Source organism: Lytechinus variegatus, chromosome 14 (assembly GCF_018143015.1).
Source record: "Lytechinus variegatus isolate NC3 chromosome 14, Lvar_3.0, whole genome shotgun sequence".
NCBI lineage: Eukaryota > Metazoa > Echinodermata > Echinoidea > Temnopleuroida > Toxopneustidae > Lytechinus > Lytechinus variegatus.
The window spans coordinates 17359329-17380193 of NC_054753.1; the positions used below are offsets into that span (position 1 = coordinate 17359329).

At 36.3% G+C, this 20865-nt stretch overlaps 1 protein-coding gene across 1 annotated transcript; it reads left to right on the forward strand.

The window, feature by feature from the left end:
• Window positions 1-6873: 6873 nt before the first annotated feature.
• On the forward strand, window positions 6874-17947 carry LOC121427957. The gene is made up of 5 exons (XM_041624536.1): window positions 6874-6898; window positions 7852-8010; window positions 9141-9233; window positions 15551-15709; window positions 16974-17947. The coding sequence occupies exons 1-5, from the start codon at window positions 6874-6876 to the stop codon at window positions 17282-17284; spliced, it is 747 nt and encodes a 248-aa protein (XP_041480470.1). The 3' UTR covers window positions 17285-17947.
• The last annotated feature ends 2918 nt before the right edge of the window (window positions 17948-20865 follow it).

Sequence of the window (20865 nt, forward strand, 5' to 3'; positions counted from 1 at the left end):
TGTTGTCATTTTAGCTTATACAAGTTTTGTTTAATTTGTTATTAAATTGCAGATTGAACCAGTCAGTCTCGTCAACACTATAGTCTAGACTAGGTCTGATTCTTGGGTTTTGTTTCGACGTATCACACGCCACAGAGTGTATAAACAACTAAAACACTTTCGATTTCTGAGAAAATGATTATCAATTTTAATCACGTTTATCAAAACAAATTCATCACCTTGACATACGTGAAAGCTTATCGCAAATAGCGTCACAAAACTGAAGCTATTGAATTCCATAATTATGCTATTCTTTGATGGATCTTGATCGCCGTTCAATAACATGATTCTGTAAGACTTTTGCACATTTTGACGTCAGTGTGAGCTTTACATTCAATCGGTAACAGAAATCCTAAAAAAAATGGAATCTAATGAAAATCTAATTGCTCAATTTTATGTAATAACTATCTATACAATTTTTCATGAAGTCATTCATTGTTAAGGATGAAACTTAAGAATTAATAGCAAACATTGTACTTTTAAAGTCACCATTATCGATCATATCAATAGACTATGAAATTTTTAAAGTGCCACAAGATGTTCCTCCTTTTTCTCTCCTGTTTTCTTTTCTTTTCCCTTCCCCTCTCATTGTTTTCTTCTCTTCTCCCTCTTCATCTCTCTCTATTTCCACTCTCCCTATCTTTCTTCCTTTCCCTCTCTTCCTATCTCTTTTTCTTCTCTTCTTCCCCTCTTCATCTCTCTCTCTCTTTCTTCTCTTCCTTTCCCCTCTTCCTATCTCTTTTTTTCTTCTATTCATTTCTTCCCTTTTTTGAGCGAGAGGGGAGGGGGGGGGGGGAAGGGCCACTAACCCCCTGGATCCGCGCCTGGTGGGAAGTAACATTTTATTGGATCTTAGATGAGCTGTTGAAATATGTATCTTTTATTCACAACTCCTTTATTCATATCGCGATTACAACGATAAATGAAATATTAATTACAAGACAAATTTGGCATAATATTTCACTTCTGGCGCCTTATCTGGTTAATTTCATTAACACAAAAAATATCTTCTCATAAACTGCCATGTAAAAAATCTAACGGAAGGATGTTATCCCCCATGATATCAAATAGCCCAATCTGTACACTTATTCTTTACACAATAAACATTCGTAATTCCGAAGCTTCGTTATTACGAAGGTTCGGATATTCCGAAGGTTCGTTATTCCGAAGGTTCGTATATCCGAAGGTTCGTAATTCAGAAGTTTCGTTCGTCCAAAAACGAAATGAGGTTCGTAATTCCGAAGGTTCGTTAATCCGAAAACGAAATGAGGTTCGTTAGTCCGACAACTAAATGATTGACGAACCTAATATCGTTTTCGGACTAACTAACCTTCGGAACAACGAACCTTATTTCGTTTTCGGATGATCGAACCTTCGGAATAACGCCACAAATGTTCGGATTAACGAACTCTTTTACGTTTTCGGATTAACGAGCAAGATTCGAGGTATAGGCAATTTACGTGTTTCGGAATTACGAACATTCGGAATTACGAAGTGTAATCTCTTTACACAATATACATTGATAATTTCAAATCGACCTCTTGTCTGACTATAAACATCACTGTGACAGGAATATGTCGAAGGTTAATGATGGACTTATTGTGATCTAAACAGAACGCATTCTTGTTCTTGTATCATCGATAATTGAGCGATACTCAGAATTAGGTTGACACGTTCTCAATGGTGACATATTACTCAACGTCAATCGTATTGAATACAATCATATTCAGCTGGAAAAAGTTAATTTCGTATGTTTGCAGCATGAGCATGCGTGCATCATTTTGTAAATATAAAATGCAATAAAGAAATTTTACATAGCTTGCGTTACAAATTAGGCAGTGACAGCATTCATGCAGTGGAATGATTATTTGTCCTTAACGTATTCAATGATGCAAACGGAATGCTGTACCATTGGTAATCTTCAAAATCACCGATAGAACCAGTATATAAAGGCACATTTTTATATAAAGTGCGTCCCACAAAAAACGAAACCGAGATTTGTCGATGATTTATCATAACTTAATCACAAATACAATGGACAAATGACCTACCATTGTAAAGCTTAGTCTCCTCTTTCATCTGAAATTACTTAGATTATTTCTCATTCACGCATAAAAGAGCAGAAAATAATTTTAAGAGGGGATACAAAAAAGTCATTTGGCGGGCGTTTTCTGGGTTTCAAAAACAAAACCACATTTTCAAAAAGTTCAATATCTTCTCATTAATTTGATATTTCAATTACAGAAAATGGCCCAAAATAACAAAGTTCTGGTTATTTGAAGTAAGGCGTGAACTTCAATAATTTCATAAAATGAAGAGGTTCTACAGGCTAGCGTTCAAACTCACTCCTTTCTTCAAATTGTTTTTGCTCGCTCATGCGTAAATGAGGAATAAACCTAGATGAAAGAGGAGATTCTAAGCTTTACATTGGTAGGTCATTTGTCTATTGTATTTGTGATTACGCTTTGATAAATCATCGCTTAATCTCTGTTTCGTTTTTTTCTGGGACGCACTGTATAAAGCTTGGCAAAATAACATATTTTTCATCCTAATTTACTCTCAACATCCGATGCTCAGATATCATCTATTACCTAGACAATAGAGGTGATAGACAATATACAATAGAGAAAATAACAAATTGTCATGGGTGTTAACTTATTGCGTTGTGGAGCGTTGTGGCACAGTGGATTAGTCTTCTTACTTTGAAACAGAGGGTCGTGTTCTCGAATCCCAGCCATGGCGTAATTTCCTTTGGCATTAAATTTATCCACATTCAACCCGGGTGAGCTGAATGGGTACCCGGCAGGATTAATTCCTTGAATGTATGGGCGCTGAAAGACAGCTTGATCTAAAGCCGGGGTAATTTGTGCCCGTTTCTATTATTGATCTTGTATTGTACATACGTTTGTTATCATCATGTTTGATTTTTTTATTTCTTTTTATTTCTTTTTTTGTTTCCATTGTATTTTTCTTAAGCCTATTATTGCCTTTGTTATAAGTTGATATATTTCTTCTATGCCCCCCGGAGAGTGAATAAGAAACCCATAAAATGTATGTGCTTCAGAAGTTTAGCTGGAAGAAGAATGTAATACTTTCTTTAGAAATTTGGAATGGGTAAACATGTAATTTCCTGTTGTACTTCCTGTAAAAGTATTGATCAAGTATTGATTAAGCATTGATATATCATTGAATATGTGAGATATATCTTATCATCACATAACATTAGAAAAGTAGCGACACCATGCGTTGACTAAAATCATTATGCGTTGTAATGTATCATTAAACGGCATTTATTGACAATCTTTTTGGCGATATTGATCAACGAATTCTAAATAACAAAGAGAATATATAGGAAATTAAAAAATAGACTGCAACAATGCCGAATTGGATTCAATTCTACAAGAGCCTGCTGTATAAGCTTCCAGCAGCGTAGCAGAACTCAAAAAACTAAAATATGGAACATTAAAAAGAGACTGAACTCTTACTCTGAAATATTAATCATAAAGTCCTTTTAAACACTAACACAAAGAAAACAAACGATGGAAAAATAAAGCGGTTGAAGAGGCTTTTAAATAGCAATAACAACTTTAAGTTGGCAACAAGCTTCATCGAGTCGAAGAGAGGTATATCTAACTTCCAAGCTGAAAAACTACATCGTTAATACCAAAGCCCGTTTATATGGCCTATACTTATTTAAATATGAGGTTAACCCCATGCAGCTTTCAGTGTGAAGTATCCGTCAGTCAGATCAGCTTATCTTCAAAATGGTTTGTGTCGGATTATTACTTATATTTTTCTGGCTTGGTAAGAGTGATTTTTTTTCTCATGTTACAAATAAGAGCCATTCAATATTGTTGTAGAATGGTTATTTTGTCATATTCCTATTTTCTTAATTTTCTTTAACTTGTGTTTTCTTCAGCTCTTTTACATTTCTTGCATCTTATTTCTGTTCCGTCTAGATTTCAGTTCATTTGCATTTATTTTCAGCTCTGCCCTTGCAGTCTGAACTTACGTTATTTGAGTTTAGTTATATTTTCAACCGATTTCTACCATCCAAATTATAGTGAAACGCGTATTGATTAAAAGATTGTCCCATTGTCAGACTCTGTGCAATAAAATGTAAAAATAATTGATTTTCATTTTTAAAAAGTCCAAGAGGGCCGCCAAAGATATTAATTTTGAACCCCGTTGGACATTTTAGGAAGGGAACATCAAGATTCATTAACTAGACACTTTAGGCAAATACCAAAACGTTGAGTGAAAAATATTTTGATGGTACACCGGAACCCCTTATCCGATTCGACTACAACGATGCAGTCATACATGATATAGGTTCGTTGTTGAAAACTAGGCTGAAAACGTAGCCTATAGACTGCCCAATGGGCAATCAATCTTTGCTGAAATCATTGATTTATCACCAGAGTCAAAATGAAGATGAAAATATGTTGTTTGGAAGATTCAATATCATCCAAACTGCAAGAAGCACTCATAAAGTAGGCATATCGTTCGCACACCTCAGCTATATGGTGAAAATAGGCCAAAAACGCACGATTTCTATGTGCGCACCATATTGAAAAGGGGGCTGAAATCACAATCTATAATGTCATTTTCGATTACTGTTATATATTTTCTTAAAGAAAAGATATAGATAAAGAGAATGATATTATGCTGGAGAGGAAATATATTAAATAAAGTACACTAAAAAACAAAATAATTTTCTGAATCTATATTTTCGACAATTTTTTTATGCGAGAAATCTCCAAAACTAATGATATGCAAATTTTATAACGTAATTTGCATATGTAAATAATTTCTATTCATGAAATTTTGCATATCTCTTGTGCACTACTTGAACAATATCTTTTAAAATTTTCATATAAAACAAGCATGATTTGGCTGAGATATTCTCCCTTGACTTCATGCTATGTGTGCAATGTCTGAAAAATGGTGAAATAGGGCCACTTTGTAGTGACGTCATGTATTACGTCATTTCGGAGAAAGACCACGCATAGAACCCGGCAGCAATGCATTTTTTTAACTTCAGGGTCCATGCCATCCAGCTATGGGGTCATTTGCTTGTCCGGCTTTCGGTTGAATAAACCTCCTGGGCTGCCAGACTACAGTCTCTTTGTTTCGTTATTCTCTGTCTTCTGTTCCTGATATGTTATGTTTGCTGTTAGGTCCCTGACTTATGTTTTATAACTATTTTATTCTCATCAAGTAGGGGGTTTAGTATAAAACTCTACATTTTAATTATTAATTTTCAAGATCCTGCGAAAATATAAGAGTAATATGCTATGTGTATTATATATGCGCTATGGACGCTTAGCTTAGCTGGGTAATACAGTAGCGCATTGAGCACCTAACAAGGTGGATATGTGCGCAATATAAATAGGGGAAGGCGGGGTAAGTTGAGCATAGGGGCAAGTTGAGCCACCAGCCCCAGGCCAATAATGAATGAGTCAGACATTGTGGTGGTGTCATGTATTGATGACCCATAGCATAACCCTTAACCCCACCACATTGTTTTCTACTTTGAAACAAAAAGTAGTTTTTTAGAGGGAAAAGTATGAATTTCAGACAAAAAAGTAAAAAAGAGTGTGAAATAGATAAGTGCTTTATTAACACACACGTCTTTAAATATAGTAAAGACATGACAACAACATTGTTAGTCCGGGTATGGATCTTCATTCTTGTCATAGTCTTTTATATGATGGATGCATAATAAATGTGTGGATACAAAATTATCGCACTAAGTTCGGACTGGGGTAAGTTGAGCCAAACAGCATGGGGCAAGTTGAGCCATGGTAATTCTTACGGTAATGTATCTTAAAAAACGAACAAACCATAAAAATCGATTGAAATAAAGGCTGAAAGGAGTAAATTTACATGACTGCTTCTTTCCTTTTAAAGGATGTTAGTATTTATAGAGAATTAGCAAGTGAAAAGACTTTAAACAAAAAATTGACATGCTGGTTCCCCCCCCCCCCATACATTTTGTACGCAGTTTTTGTGGCTCAACTTACCCCAAACGGTGGCACAACTTACCCCATATATGGGGCAAGTTGAGCCATTTGACATCGGTTTTTTCAAAGGTCACGATGACTTTCAGTGTGGGGGAAGAAAGTTAAATGTAGGTGAAAAACATTTCCCAAGAATCAAATTTAAAGGCAAGGTACTTATTTCTACAATAGTACTAGTCATATCAATTCTAGCATGCAAAATGCAAAAAGTGTCACAACTTACCCCGCCTTCCCCTATACTATATTGTTATTATTGTGTACAGTGCATATGGTAAAAATGCAAAATATAACATAATTGTTATCCTGCAAGATCACGTAATACTATTTTGAATAGCTTTACCTTAAAGCTATAGAGGAGTCTTTTGTCAGCTGCCTTTTTGTACTGAATTAATTCTGGCCCCTGTTTCAAGTGGAACCCCTTTCTATCAATAATAATGAAAAATATCCACATCACCCAGCGTCGACTCAGCATCTCAATATAACACACACACAATCTGCCAGGATTATTAAATGGATGCTCCAGGCTGAAAATGATAGCATTTTAACAGATAAAGAAAAGTCAGACGAACTAAACAATGAAACTTTGATCAAAATCGGACAAGAAATGGCCTTTTAAAGAATTGCATTATTCCGGTGAAACAGTTCTAGGCATACATGAATATTCAATGAGCCAATTGATGATGTCATCTCCCCACTTTGCTTTTGTATTTTAATATATGAAATTAGGTTTACTTCCAAGAACAAGCAAGAATGGATTAACAACTGATTAAGTGCATTTTTACAACCTACGGACCACTTTGAAAAAAATTAGATGCTGTGGCATTCAGTTACTGGATGTAATTATGTTTGACAATTTTCTGGGAGAAGATATTCTGGCATGTGCACTTGACACCAGCTTTATTTCAGTTTTTGTTTTTCTGTTTTGTTTTTTATTGGAATGTATATGTATATTGTTTATTTGTGATTATGTGAAGTGTGTTTAACAAAAACCCATTCGAAAGATTTAATAAAAACTGCAACAATTCCGAATTGGATACAATGTACAAGAACCTGCTGTATAAACTTGCAGTAGTGTAGAGGAACTTAAAAAACTAGAACATGGATCATAAAAAACTTGTAGTAGTGTAACAGGAAATAAAAACTAGAATATTGTACATAAAACTATACTGAACTCTTACTATAAAATATCAATAAAAGTCCTTTTAAACACCAAAACAATGAAAAAACGATGGATATGTATACAGTGCGTCCCAAAAAACTATACACTTCTGAAATGGATGCCAAATAAGAAATATATCACTTTTGGGAAAAACAATTACATATATGGAAGCCAATAAGGTAAACTTTCAAATGACAGAAAAAAATTAGAAAAACTATTTATGCTTGAGCGAGCACTGCCCACTGAAACAAGGGTATGAAAATATGACTTTTAATTTGTAAAAGGACACAAGGAAGAGGAATGCTATTCAATAACAAAGTCTTACCATACCTCTTACTTGTAACATGGACCTATTACGAATAATAGGTCCATGCTTGTAACGGGTACCATCACATTATTCCGACTCTCACGAACACACTGGTTAGGTCCACATATGCTACACTAAAATTACAATTCCTGTTCACTCATGCATTAAATTTCAATTTAGTAACTCATGAAATTTTCCTAATAAACCATAACTTATCTCACTCTTTAATTCAACATAAACACCCTTAGCTTTGCAAGTTCCACGTGACTAACCTCTCTGTACCATCATTCATACTAGTGGTAGTCAATCTCTTTCTATAACAGGTGCACAAGGTGTAAAGACACCACCAACGATCTTCTGCAGTAACGGAGGAGATGAAAATTACCTCGGTCGGATGAACTTGGAAGAAGTCAATCCTATCTTAACGGCATGGGCATCAGAATATGTGTCACCTGGAAGCAAATTTGTAGCTTGCCGTTCGGGTACGTAGGCACTTTGATTAGGGTTGATACTGCGAGGCAGCGAAGCGACCGTGAGGGAAGAGAGTGAATGTATCATGAACGATAAGAATATCACTGAACAAGTTACTGTCACCTGCTAACAGCGCAACATTACATTCAAAATGTTTTAAGGGGGAATTCAACCCAAACAAAAGCTTGTTTTTAGAGGGAAAGGGGAAATCAGACAAGTCTATATTTGAAAGTTTGAAAATATCGGGCGGGATATCGGGCAAAGAATATCAATGATAAACGAATTATAAAAAAGTTGTAATAATTGGTAATCACTATACCCATGGAGGCTTGATTTCAATTTGGCCGCATATCTGATGCCATAGTGATGTTAGGCAAGGACCACTCTTTTATGTACTCCAATACGTTAAATGGCTAAAATGTTGTTTTTTTTTCAAAAGTTTTACGTCAAATTATTTTTTTCTTCCATGAGGACATGAAACAATATACTACCTGGGTAATATTTACATGACTACCCCCTGGGGAATGGGTAGTTAGGAGAAAACCATAAATCCCTGATGATCAAGTACATGGCCTCTGTGAAAGTTGACCTTGCCCCTTGTTATAATTCACTTACAAAGTTGCCCATTTGAAGTCTACATAGTGACAGGGCTCTCATTTTTGAAGGAGCCATGACTTTCTTATTGCTTGTCCGATTTCTCTGAAACTTTCACCATCATTGTATTTTACTTATTGTTCTCATTTTAAGCAGCGTTTAAATTCATGAACAAGATACGTATATTACTACTAATAATAGTAGTAATTATAGTAGTAGAAGTAGTAGTAGTAGAAGTAGTAGTAGTAGTAGTAGTAGTAGTAGTAGTAGTAGAAGTAGTAGTATTATCATCATCATCATCATCATCATCATGATTATTACTATCATTATTATCATCATTATTATCGATATCAGTAGTAGTAGTAGTAGTACAAGTAGTAGTAGTAGTAGTAGTAGTAGTAGTAGTAGTAGTAGTAGTAGTAGTAGTAGTAGTAGTAGTAGTAGTAGAAGTATCATCATTTGATCATTATTATTATTGATCGTTTCGCATGCCATGCGATATGAAACACATAATTGTATTCAATTTATTTCATAAAATGCATTCCAGATCCTTGTAAGAACGGTGGCATCCCAGAAACAGGAGAAGACGGAATTCAAAGATGTCGGTGTCCAAAACATTACGCAGGAAAATACTGCCAATGTAAGTATCATTCTTAAGAACCCCAGTCGAGTGAAATATAGCAGTGTTCGTTGTCAGTACCTAGACATATGAGAAATGAAATATAAACGAATTATGTATTTAGTATTAGACATCCGGAATATCTGACGAAATATCAAACTGCTAGCTTGTACACATTTTTGGATTGTTTACCCCCAAAATGGCACTTTCATGAATACATACATAAATTATGACCCCTCAAAAAGGTGATGATTACTTGTTATTTTTGTGCAAGTCGAATTTGAGACTCTGAGTGTGAAAGAGGTTTTTTCCATCTGATGATAATATAGCCTATTGTTTTGACCGTTCTAATTCTAATAGGGTTTTGTAGTGTTTGAGTGCGTATCTCTTCTTTGAAATATCATTCCTCTAGTAGTCTGGTCTGTTAGCGTCAAAATACCCTACTTGTGGACGCGGTGTACAAAAGCATGATTTTTTTTTCTCCAGACCTTTTTTTATGTATAAGAATTAAAAATAGGGTATAATCCAAAAAAATCTGGCTGCAGGAACAGTGAATAAGATGGGTGAAAATGTCAGAATTTATTTAAAATGCTGGGATGTATAGACTATTGCCAGTGCAAAACTCTGCATTACTTCGCATTTGCTTGGTTCTTGAATTCAGACCTCTTTGAACAGATATCTCAATGCACCAGATAAATGAATACAGGGGGGTGTTTCACAAAGATTTAATTATGACTTAGAGTCGCACTTAAATGCCGAGTTGCGTACGGTATGAAAGGCTTGACTGCATTGGTCAGATCATGCCATGAGGACGCGCACTACTGCGTATAATCGCGCATAGCATATCATGTACGCGTCGGCATTTAAGTGCGAATCAACGAACGTAGAGGGCAGCAACACACAAGCGTGTTGCTCTAAGGAAGGTCAACTCCGCTCGAATTTTGTGACCACTCTAAAAAATAAGGGGGACTTTTCGGAAATTTGTCGAGTTGATTTTTTTTCATTTGTTAATTTCAAATATTTTTAATCAACAACTATTAGATCGGTTATTCTAGGTAGAAATATCAAAAATATTAATTTTGATTTTAAAGAAATTATTTAGCTTAAATAATCATGATTTTGACATTTTTTCTCATTTTGGAATATTAAGTCTATGACGAGGATCCCTCTTATCTCTTATTTTCCTCTGCTGAATTTCGCTGCACCACTAATAAATGCATAGACAACCACCGTAATAATCGAGGTCATTTTTCTGGCCTGGGTGCGCCGAGTCTGGGCCGGTCGCGTAGCTAACTAGTGACGTTGATGATGCGCTGGGGCTTCAGTCGACTCGTCATAGATCTTCTAGCAACATAGACAATGACATCTAATTTGCCTGGTCTGATTTGAAGTGCAATTGCTTCAGGGCTGATGTTTATCAACGATGATTGTTCAAGGTCAGATTTCAAATTTTAAATTGCATTTGACTTTTAAGTCTATAAATCTTAATAGAAGAAGCTGCATCCCCGAAATCCGGGTCTAATTTCAACTTCGAGTCCGAGACTATGGACGGCGAAAAAAACCCCATGCATCGGATGCATTGCATTGGCTGCGCGCTGCGCTGCAGCTGAGCTGCACAGCCATGGCCATGCAGGCGCTGCGTCGCGTCGAAGGTCGATAATCATTGAGCAACCAAACTTCCAAAGCCAAATTAAAGCTTGAATAAACGGCCACCTATTCACATTTTCCCTGGTTTTCTTCAATAATTTCTAAGAAAATCAGCCAATTGAGGGAAATTGATTGCAATGTTACATCGTTTGCAGAGTGCCATCATCGACATTCGTTTTGCGTTAGAAACCTTAGTTATAGGCCTAGACTAGAAATGGGGGCTAGATAGATTAGACCATCTTAATTTCTGATTTTGGGTAGAAAGTAGACTTGATAGACAGCATCCATATCTTAATTTGACCATTGATTCTGTGCAATCAATGTTTAAATACTTTTACATAATTTGTTTGCCATATTGCAATTGGTAAATTTTCATGGGCCTGCATGGCCTGGGCTTGGCTGGCAGAACGCGTTTTTTTTTTGATAAATTTCGAAAGTGAAAGAGCAAAGTGACTGAGCTCGTCGTGATTTTATTTTTATGCATTTTCTGACTGAATTTTAAAGATTTCATGCCTAACGCTAATGCCTAACGGTAACTTGTCAACCATATAATCTTCTAGTTCTAGATCTAGACTTTACCCTGTATGTAGGCATTTAACGGACTAAAAAATCGGCTAGCCCATGCAGGCTGGCCTTAATTGAACCAAAGTTAGCTTGCATGGACCAACCCTCAAATGGTCTAGATTTAGGCGTCCTATACTATAAAGACAATGTGGAATTCGTCTGTTTTGAGTTGATTATTATTTTAGTATTTTTTTATTGTTTCATAGACTCATACCAACTCATACCAACAAGACGTGCTAGATCTATATCTAGATCTACTTAGATATCCAGTGTGGAACAACATCTTCAACAAACAGATCGAGACTGGTCAAAGCATTTGTCTACAGTCTAGTTAGACAAATAAAGTTTTCTAGATCTTTAGACTTGGGTCTATCGATCAACTAGACAGGAATAACCATCGTTTCTGGGGATTTATTCAACAATTTCTGACATTTTACTTTAATCTCCATCGGTGAGTGAGCCAGCGCAGTTCAGCAGAGCAACCAAAATACAGAGACTGAAGCTTTTGGTCTATCGATCAACATGATCAAGATCTATGTTAGATGTAGACTTCACTTATTACTGATTGGAATGTATTTCTAAATTTATAAGTTTTGGGGAAAATGGTGAAAAGAAATGATAACATACTACTGATAGATACGTGAATTATTTTTTTTAATACCCATTGGCATTGCTGCCTGCTCTAATAAATAAATAAATAAATGAGTCACGGCCTATATGGACTGCAGATAAATGCTGATCGACGCCTAGCAGAACAAGTACGTACCAGTGCTAGACTAGGGGGTTGAAATCTAAGCAGACGACGGAGCATAATGTAGCTTAAGCATAGAATGATGATGGGTTCAGCGAAGAGCCCAGAGAAAATAAGGGGGACATATTCAATCCCGAAATGCTTTGCGAGTGGTCACAAAATCGTCTCGGCGCAAATCACCTAATTCAGCCGTCTGGTGAAATCGCTGATAACAACAATCACCGATTTGGTAATTATTTTAGTTTCCTGAAACTTGCATTTGTAAAGTTTTAAATATCAAAGTATGTTTTCATATTTATGTATATCCCTCAACATATTTTTTAATGTTATCTTTGATATCGTTGTAGTCATATTCTTTTATATTCGTTTCTTGATCACTACTAATTTGTTGTTGTATTGGATCGGCATTTGATTTCGTTGTCATGAACAATAAAATATGCGCGCAGCTCAGTTGCATGCGCGTATCGAGTTGACCTTCCTTAGAGCAACACGCTTGTGTGTTGCTGCCCTCTACGTTCGTTGGTGCGAATTAAGTCATACTTAAATCTTTGTGAAACACCCCCCAGAAGCATGAACAGGATGAAGAGGTGGTGGTGGAGGGGGTTGTGGATATGTGTGTACATATATTGGTCTTGTGAACTCGTGAACTTTGACTCAAACATTGGCTATGAGTTAAAGACGGGCAAGCAGCCATAACTTTTTTTTGCTCGTCCTATTTCTTTCAAACTTTCACAATTATACTTTATTTCTTTTTTTTCCTTTCCAGTAAAACATTTTATGACCAAGGCTGAATAATTTACCCCAAAATGAATATAATTTTTTGCCAAACTTTATGAGCATTGCCATGACTAAAAACTAAGAAGTATATAGCCATGGCTAAAAATTGAGAAGTAGTTTGATCCACAAGGATTTTTTCTGCATTTCTGCCAATACTTTTTTGTTACCAGGCAACACAAGGTGGAAAATGCATTAGAAAATGTCTCTTGCCCGTCTTTAAGTAATGTGCGAGTCAAATTTCTCGAGAATAGATAAAAAAAACCGATAAAGCAGTTCGAATAGCAAGGGGTTTTTTACATAATTTTCACCATATAATAAAGCTCTATCATCCCAGAACATCAAGGGCATCGACAGGACTGATTTTGCCAACAGTGTTTCTGGAACCAAAATTTATTCGGCTACTGACAATATCGATGATGCTGTCAGCCAATATTACTCAGCAGTCATCAAGCTGCTAGATTCCCATGCACCAGCGAGAACACGAAGAGCTAAATCCCCGGGCTAAATCCCATCAGTCCAGTCTCTGGTACAACTCTGCAATATCTGATGCAAAGAAAGAGCGACGAAGACTTGAGAGGAGATGGCGTAAGAATGGAAAACTTCAGGTGGATTGCTAGCAGTTCTGCGCTCAACGAGATCAAGTTAACTATCTTGTTTCCAGGGCTAAACGGTCTTATCACACCAGTCTTGTCGAAGACTGTGGAAATGACAACAAGAAGCTCTTCAATGTGGCCAACAGACTTTTGAACCGCAATCAATCCTCTCCTCTATCTAATTAGCATACTGATAATAAAGTATTGGCTGAATCATTTATTGATTATTTTGGTTTAAAAGTTCAGAATATTCGTCATAGTTTGAGTCCTAATATTGTTTACCCAAATCCTGAACCTGTCACCAATTCCACGCTGGATACTTTCGAACATACCTCTGCAGATGAGATCCTTAATCTTCTTCGTAAACTGCCTCCAAAATCTTGCCAATTAGATCCGATCCCTACAATTCTTTTAAAAGATTGTGCCTCTACTTTTGCTCCAATAATTTCAGTGTCGAGACGCTCCTAATGTTTCTAATTTTTTCTTACAGAAAAAGGACAGTGGATCTGTCACAGCAATGGTACTCCTAGATCTGTCGGCTGCATTTGACACCGTAGACCACACCCTACTTATTAACACACTGACTAGTTCAGGTGTTCAGGGCAAGGCCTTACAATGGCTGAAATCTTATTTCTCATTCCATTCACAGTCAGTCCTCATAAATGGTGTTACCTCTTCATCTAGGCCACTGGTCTGCGGCGTCCCCCAGGGCTCTGTTGGAGGGCCCACTTTCTTTTCCATTTATTTGACAGGGCTTCAAGATATTTTTAGACGTCACTTTATTCACTCTCATTTATATGCAGATGACATTCAGATTTTTGTATCGTTTTCACCCGATCAAACTAGAGTGCAACACAAGCCCTGTGTAATCTTGAAAGATGTATAATGGACATTGACACTTGGTTGAAGTCTAACTCGTTACTTTTGACCCATAGTAAATGTGAGTTTTTTAGTTTTTGGCTCTTAGTTTCAACTTAACAAATTCAACATTGGTTCCATTTGTATCTCAGGCAATGACATCCCCTTGTCAAAATCATGTCGCAATCTTGGCGTTATTTTTTATGCTCACGTGTCTATTTCCAACCAAATTACAAACATTTGCAGATCAGTTCGTTATCAATTGCGCAATATTGGCTTCATAAGAGAATATCTCATCGCTCAGCAACAGAGAGAGAGAGAATGGACCAGTTTCTCTGTCGCTCAGCAACAGAGAAACTGGTACATTCACTCATTTCTTCACGATTCGATTTTGGTAATAGCCTCCTTTACAACTTACCAGATTCTCAACTTGGAAAATTGCACATCTTTACTTCAATATCAATGTTTGTGCCTAATTTCATGAAAACTGTTTGAAAAATGATGAAGCAGTTCGAGTCTTAAGGGTTTTTTCCCCCGGCAATTTTCGCCATATCAGTAATGTCTTTTCACCATGGCAACAAGATAACTGAAAGACACACAAACATGTGTCTTCAACTCGAGACCAATCTGTGTGCCAAATTTCATGAGAATCGAGTAAAAACAGAGGAAGTAGTTCTAACGGAAAGATTGGTACATTATTTTTGCCATGATATACTGTTACCATGGCAACACAAGGTCCAGCACTTCGCAAAAAAAATGTCTTGTACATCTTTACCCACAACCCCCTCCATCACCTCCTTTCATCTCATTCGTGCATCTGCATTCATTTATTTTGGTGCATTGAGATGTCAGGACATCTGTTCAAATAGGGTATGAATTCAAGAACTAAACAAATGCAAAATAATGCACTGCTATCGAGTTTTGCAGTGGCACTAGTCTATACATCAGACCACTTTAAACTCATAAATTCTGACATTTGCACCCATTTTTCACTGTTCCTGCAGCCAGATTCTTTGGGAGCATACCCTATTTTAATTCTTATTAAACAAAGGTCTGAAGAAAAAAATCAGGCTTTTGTCCACCGTATCGACCTAAATTCACTAACAGACCAGACTAAAGTCACTGCTGGTATTCTTTCTACAATCCAGATTGTAGTTTCTATTTAGAAAGTAGAGAGCCATTGATAATGGGCCTTGTAAAGTACTCAAGCGATAGGACTCGCTTCATGTTGAGAATACGCGGCGAGAATGGGCATCTCCTTGCGTTTGTTGGTGTGGCCAACAAGATGGAAGCCCTGATCTATATCCGTAAGTACATTGATATGCTTTTCACATTGCATTTCTTTAACCCAATACTATCATCAACCCCGGATTATCTTTAACCCTAAACTATCTTTTTTGGATTCACACTGTCTTTCTTAACCCCATACTTAACCGGGGTTAACGCCTTAACCCCGAACTATTCCACAGCTCATTAATATTGATAATTTTACCATACAGCGCGTGGTTAACGTGCAATTTCGACTTCTGTGAATAAACCTCACTTTTCCTTAGCCCAGTTTCGTTTCACACTGCATCTCTTAGCACCGCACCTGTGGTGCTAGCACCACAATAAGCCGGCTAACCCTGCTTTTTTGCAGCGCCAGATAGTACCATACTATTCACTGTGCTAGCCCACTTTCCTAAATGTAGTGTGAAAACGAAGTGGGTTAAAGTGATTGGTTAACATTGGTTTGATTTCTTAAAAAAATCTGAGCTAGAAGGTCACACTTGTCACCCGTGTCTGTGATATGTTACAAAAACTGAAGCCCAGAAAAATTTGCGTTAGAAAATAATTATTTAGTGCTTCAAAAATTGAAATATAAAGTGACCGGAAACATCATCTTAATTTCATCCCATTCACTTATGTGTACTATTTAGGCGTCAACAAGACGCCTATTTACAAAATCGGGGTTTGCCTTGTAGTTTTAGCTTTTCATTCTCAATAATGGTTGTTTTCAGGGTTTATTAGTTCTAATACATGCACTTGTACACATGTTTCATCTTGGTTTGAGAATTTTTAAATCGGCTACTCACAAAGTTAAACAATACCTTCAAGAAAAAAAGTACAGTGTGAAAAGCATATATGTGTATTCGCTCTTCAGTATCATGCTTCACTATAGCAAAGTGAAAAGGTAATTTCAAGTCACCAGATAGAGGTGAGTTTTGTTTATGTTGTTCTTTAGGCCTGATGTTGCCATCATGAAGTGATGAAAAGTGGCCCGTAACTGCTACATAATAGGCCATAATAACATTAAATCGTATAAGTTTTAAATCAAGCTAATTAAATATGACACCTTAATATGTCTGTTCTACCGGTGTTTCTTTTTTCAAGCGTCTTGAGCACTTTGGTTTTGTGGATGTGGCGCTATATCAATATCATTGATATCATTATTGCTTTAGTGTTTAGTCACTGAATTCGGGAGATAGTGATTTAGAAAAATTAATGTCTAAGCGCGCTTATGTATCAATCAATTAATGAAATTATATGAAATGGTTTACCCTCTAATTGAATGTAACTTCCATTCATCAGAATTCTGCTATCAGAGGCGGGTACTGGTCGTGGAACAAGATCATGGTGGAGTACATACGGTACATACGAGTCCAGTGCTGAGACAACTTCATTGCGGAACATCTGAATACGACTCATTTTGGATTGACCACTCGGAGGGATACTTTCAAATAGGTTTCCAGGGAAATTCAACCCCCTTTATGAAGGTGCGTCCGAAAGTGCAGGTGAAGATCAGAAGCATTGAGCTGAAAGTAGTTTTGCCTCCTGGTGCTCACTGGATGATTGAACTACCGTGTGACTATCTGGTTCTGAAGCGCAAACGTGCAACTTAGCTAGAGAATGCGAAAAAAGGGATTCAGCATATTCTCTTTCGATCCTTTGAGCCTGAAGAGAGAGGATAACTTTATTAAAATAAAAAAAAAACATTTTAAAGGGGCACAGTCTCCTTTTTAATTACTCCGGTCTCCATATTTTGATAGATGGATTATATTGCGCTACTCATTTTGAGTGCGTTAAAAACAAATTTCATGTAAATATTTTAACTTCAAAAGGCCAGGAGAGCATTTCATCAACATTTATTTTCGACAAGTTGGCGGATACGACAGCTTTCTATGATTTTTATTGCCCTATATCCCGGGGACCACTTGCATTGACGAGTAAATACCATGCGCGACCAAAAGAACACGTAAAAAAGGATGTATCTTTTAAGGTAGGGCACGTTACGTAAGGGTGTCAAAAACACTAAAAATAATGAAAAAAGGGTATCTATTTTCGATTGGAAAGCTACGTGTTAAGGGTAAAATTAGCGAGGGTATAAATAATCAAGACTAAAATGTTTTATAAAAGGTGTACATTTTGCCCTAAGAGTGAACACTAATACGATTTGCGCGAGTGGGGATGTACTAAACCCAATGATGATGGTAAAGTTAAAACCGACGTCCGCGACATAACAATTGAAATATCGCTGTACTTGTTTAGGGGCTCAATTCTGGGAATACTTGCCAATAGTATCGTTTTGTTTCTAATACTTGTTAAGGATATGGTTTCACACGCCAATACTTGTTAAGGGGTGCATTTTCAGAATAAATACGTCTTTAGGATGCTTTTTGAGACCTCATGGTCGCTCATGGTATCCACTTGTCAATGGAAGTACCCCAGGGCACTATATAGAGGCACTCTTACAGTTGTGACAGTCGGATGAAATGTCGGACAAATCCTTTCATGAATTAGGAAGGAATCTCGCCAGACGATAAGTGGGGGGGGAGGGGTTGTAATATGTATTTCTAAGAAATTGATGGGAAAAAATGCCAAAATTTACGTGAAATTCATCAAAGAATAACTGATTTTTTTTACTGCCCTCCAATATCTAATAAATGCACGTTGATTTAATTTCAGGGAATAATAATGACAATTGTCTTGATATAGAGATTGAATTTAAAGTTACACATTGTACCGCTGATTTAATACTGATGTAAACCCAAGATGTTACCCAAGAAATATATATACACTCTTTCTTGGGAATACAGGAAGACAACTTATTGTTGAATCAAATAAGTACAATGTGCGAAATTAATTGCACTATCAACGCAGCAACGGTTTCAAAACGTGAAATTTTGCCCCCCCCCCCCTAAAAAAATTAAAGTGATCATTATGCGAATATATGAATGAATGTGAGTGAAATAAGGACATAATATATTTCATAAGATGAAAGATGAAATGATTCATTCAATGAGACGTAGCTGAGATGAATGGATCATTCTTGTCATCTTTCACCGAATTGCTGCCCATTACACGAATGAAAAGAACATTCATTATTTGTTTTATTTGACACCTATGTAGCGCCATGCATGGCGTTGTCACATCGAATACTATATAGAACATTGTAGAATGCATCCAATTCGTTCTCACTTCCTCAACTACATGTATCTAAATAAATGTAGTCTAACCCAGATGCAAATAGGGAGCCTACAAGACCGGCCTCTGGAAACATCATAGTCTTCTTAGATCTTATACTAACAACTTCCCCAGATGCTGTGAGTAATGCCTAAACAAAACCGGGGATCAGCGACCACGACATCACGCTATTTCACATAAATCAATACGCGTCTGAAGATCATCCAGCAAAAACCTGTGCGGAAAGTTAATCATTATGACAAAGCTGACAAAAATTAAGACATGAAGGTAATCAGGGTAGCATTCAGAATATTAAACCACCGTTCTAGCATATACATTACTGACAAGCTATAGGTGTCGATCTGTATTCATGGTTGTGGCTGTCTTTTTCTCTTGTGAGGGATCTTTTTTATTTTTTATAGATTTTATTTTATTATTCTTTTAGTTTGGGCAGAGGCGTAATGAGACTAAATTTTCGGGGCAAGACATAACATAAAGGGCTAAATTACCGTTCAAAATGCTGTTTGCGAGGGAAGCGACCGAGCAAAAATAGCCTTTTAAATCAATTTCTGCAACTGATTTTGATATATGTTTTTAAACATCATAACAAAATCTGTCAGAACAAATTGATTTATATATTGAGCAGATATTTTTGGCTCGCTCGCTTCCCTCACGCACTTAATTTAAAATTTATTTTGCCCTTCTGTCGTGTTTTGCCCTAAAAACTTTAGTCTCATTACGCCACTGACCTCTGCCCAAACTAAAAGAATAATAGAAATAAAATCTATCAAAAATAAAAAATAAAAAAATCCCTCACAAGAGAACAAAACAGCCCCAACCATGAATACAGATCGACACCTACAGCTTGCCAGTACATGCTAGAACAGTGGTTTATTTTGAATTCTATCAAGATAATTATGAAGTATGGCTCTTACAAAAATAATTTAATTGCAAAAATGTGAATGAAAAAAAAACTTAAAACGGTGCGGCTAGAACCATTAAACTTGACATAAAATAATAAATAAAAAATTGTATTTTTTGGGGTTTGCTTCATATGCAAAGGTCTGCATTATAATTGTCTTTATCCCCTCTCGCCATCCGAAACAGCGATCGACCCACCTGACTCTAAACTATATGTTCTAAGTAACTTTAGTTTCAATCAGGGGTATATAGCGGCAAAGTCGTTTCTAAGTAAATTATCCTAAAGAATGACACACATTCGAAGTGCTTTTGACAAAACATGGACGGGTTTAGAATTAAAACTTCAATATTATGGCATTGGTATTGTTATATTCGTGGTGGGTTAAGTATATATAGAGGTTTCTTTGAAGATAAAAAATGCAAGGTTGTGTACTATATTGCAGGAGATCATTGACTTCTTATATTTCCTATACACGTTGTATTGAGAGAGCGTTAATGTATTTTGCATTTAGATGTCATTTTGCAAGGGAGCGTTTGATAGCGCCCGAACGAGAATTTTTTTAATTTTAATAGTAAGAACTTTGATTCTAGAGCACTTGACGACATGAATGGAATACTGCATTACATACGCAAATAGGGCCCACATCTTTAACATTTATATGTTTTGTTATTATTTTTTGTTAAGGTCCGTGACGTGGGCTATCCCCTTTCTTTTACGTACACCTTATGTTCATTTGTTTGATTTTGAATATTGAATAAAGTAATGATTTAATAAAAAGTTAAACTTGATTAAAAATGCAATATTTAGTCGTGCTTATTCAACTGTGAAATATAGCGAAAGGGGTTTTATAGTATTTTAGACAGCTTTTATAGGACTTTCAAAGAACTCAAGATTTGAACTTTATTTTCCGAATAGCAGCAAAAGCCAGAAAACTCACTCAACATCATTATTTGGTAGCACCAATTTTATATTGTCTAAGTCAGGCACGTGTTTATTATGAACGTTGAAATGGGTTTTAAATGTAGAGAAGCATATTTTTCAGTGATATGCATTACAAGAAGAAAATTTATGATAAGGACACGGGGAGGGGGCAGGGGG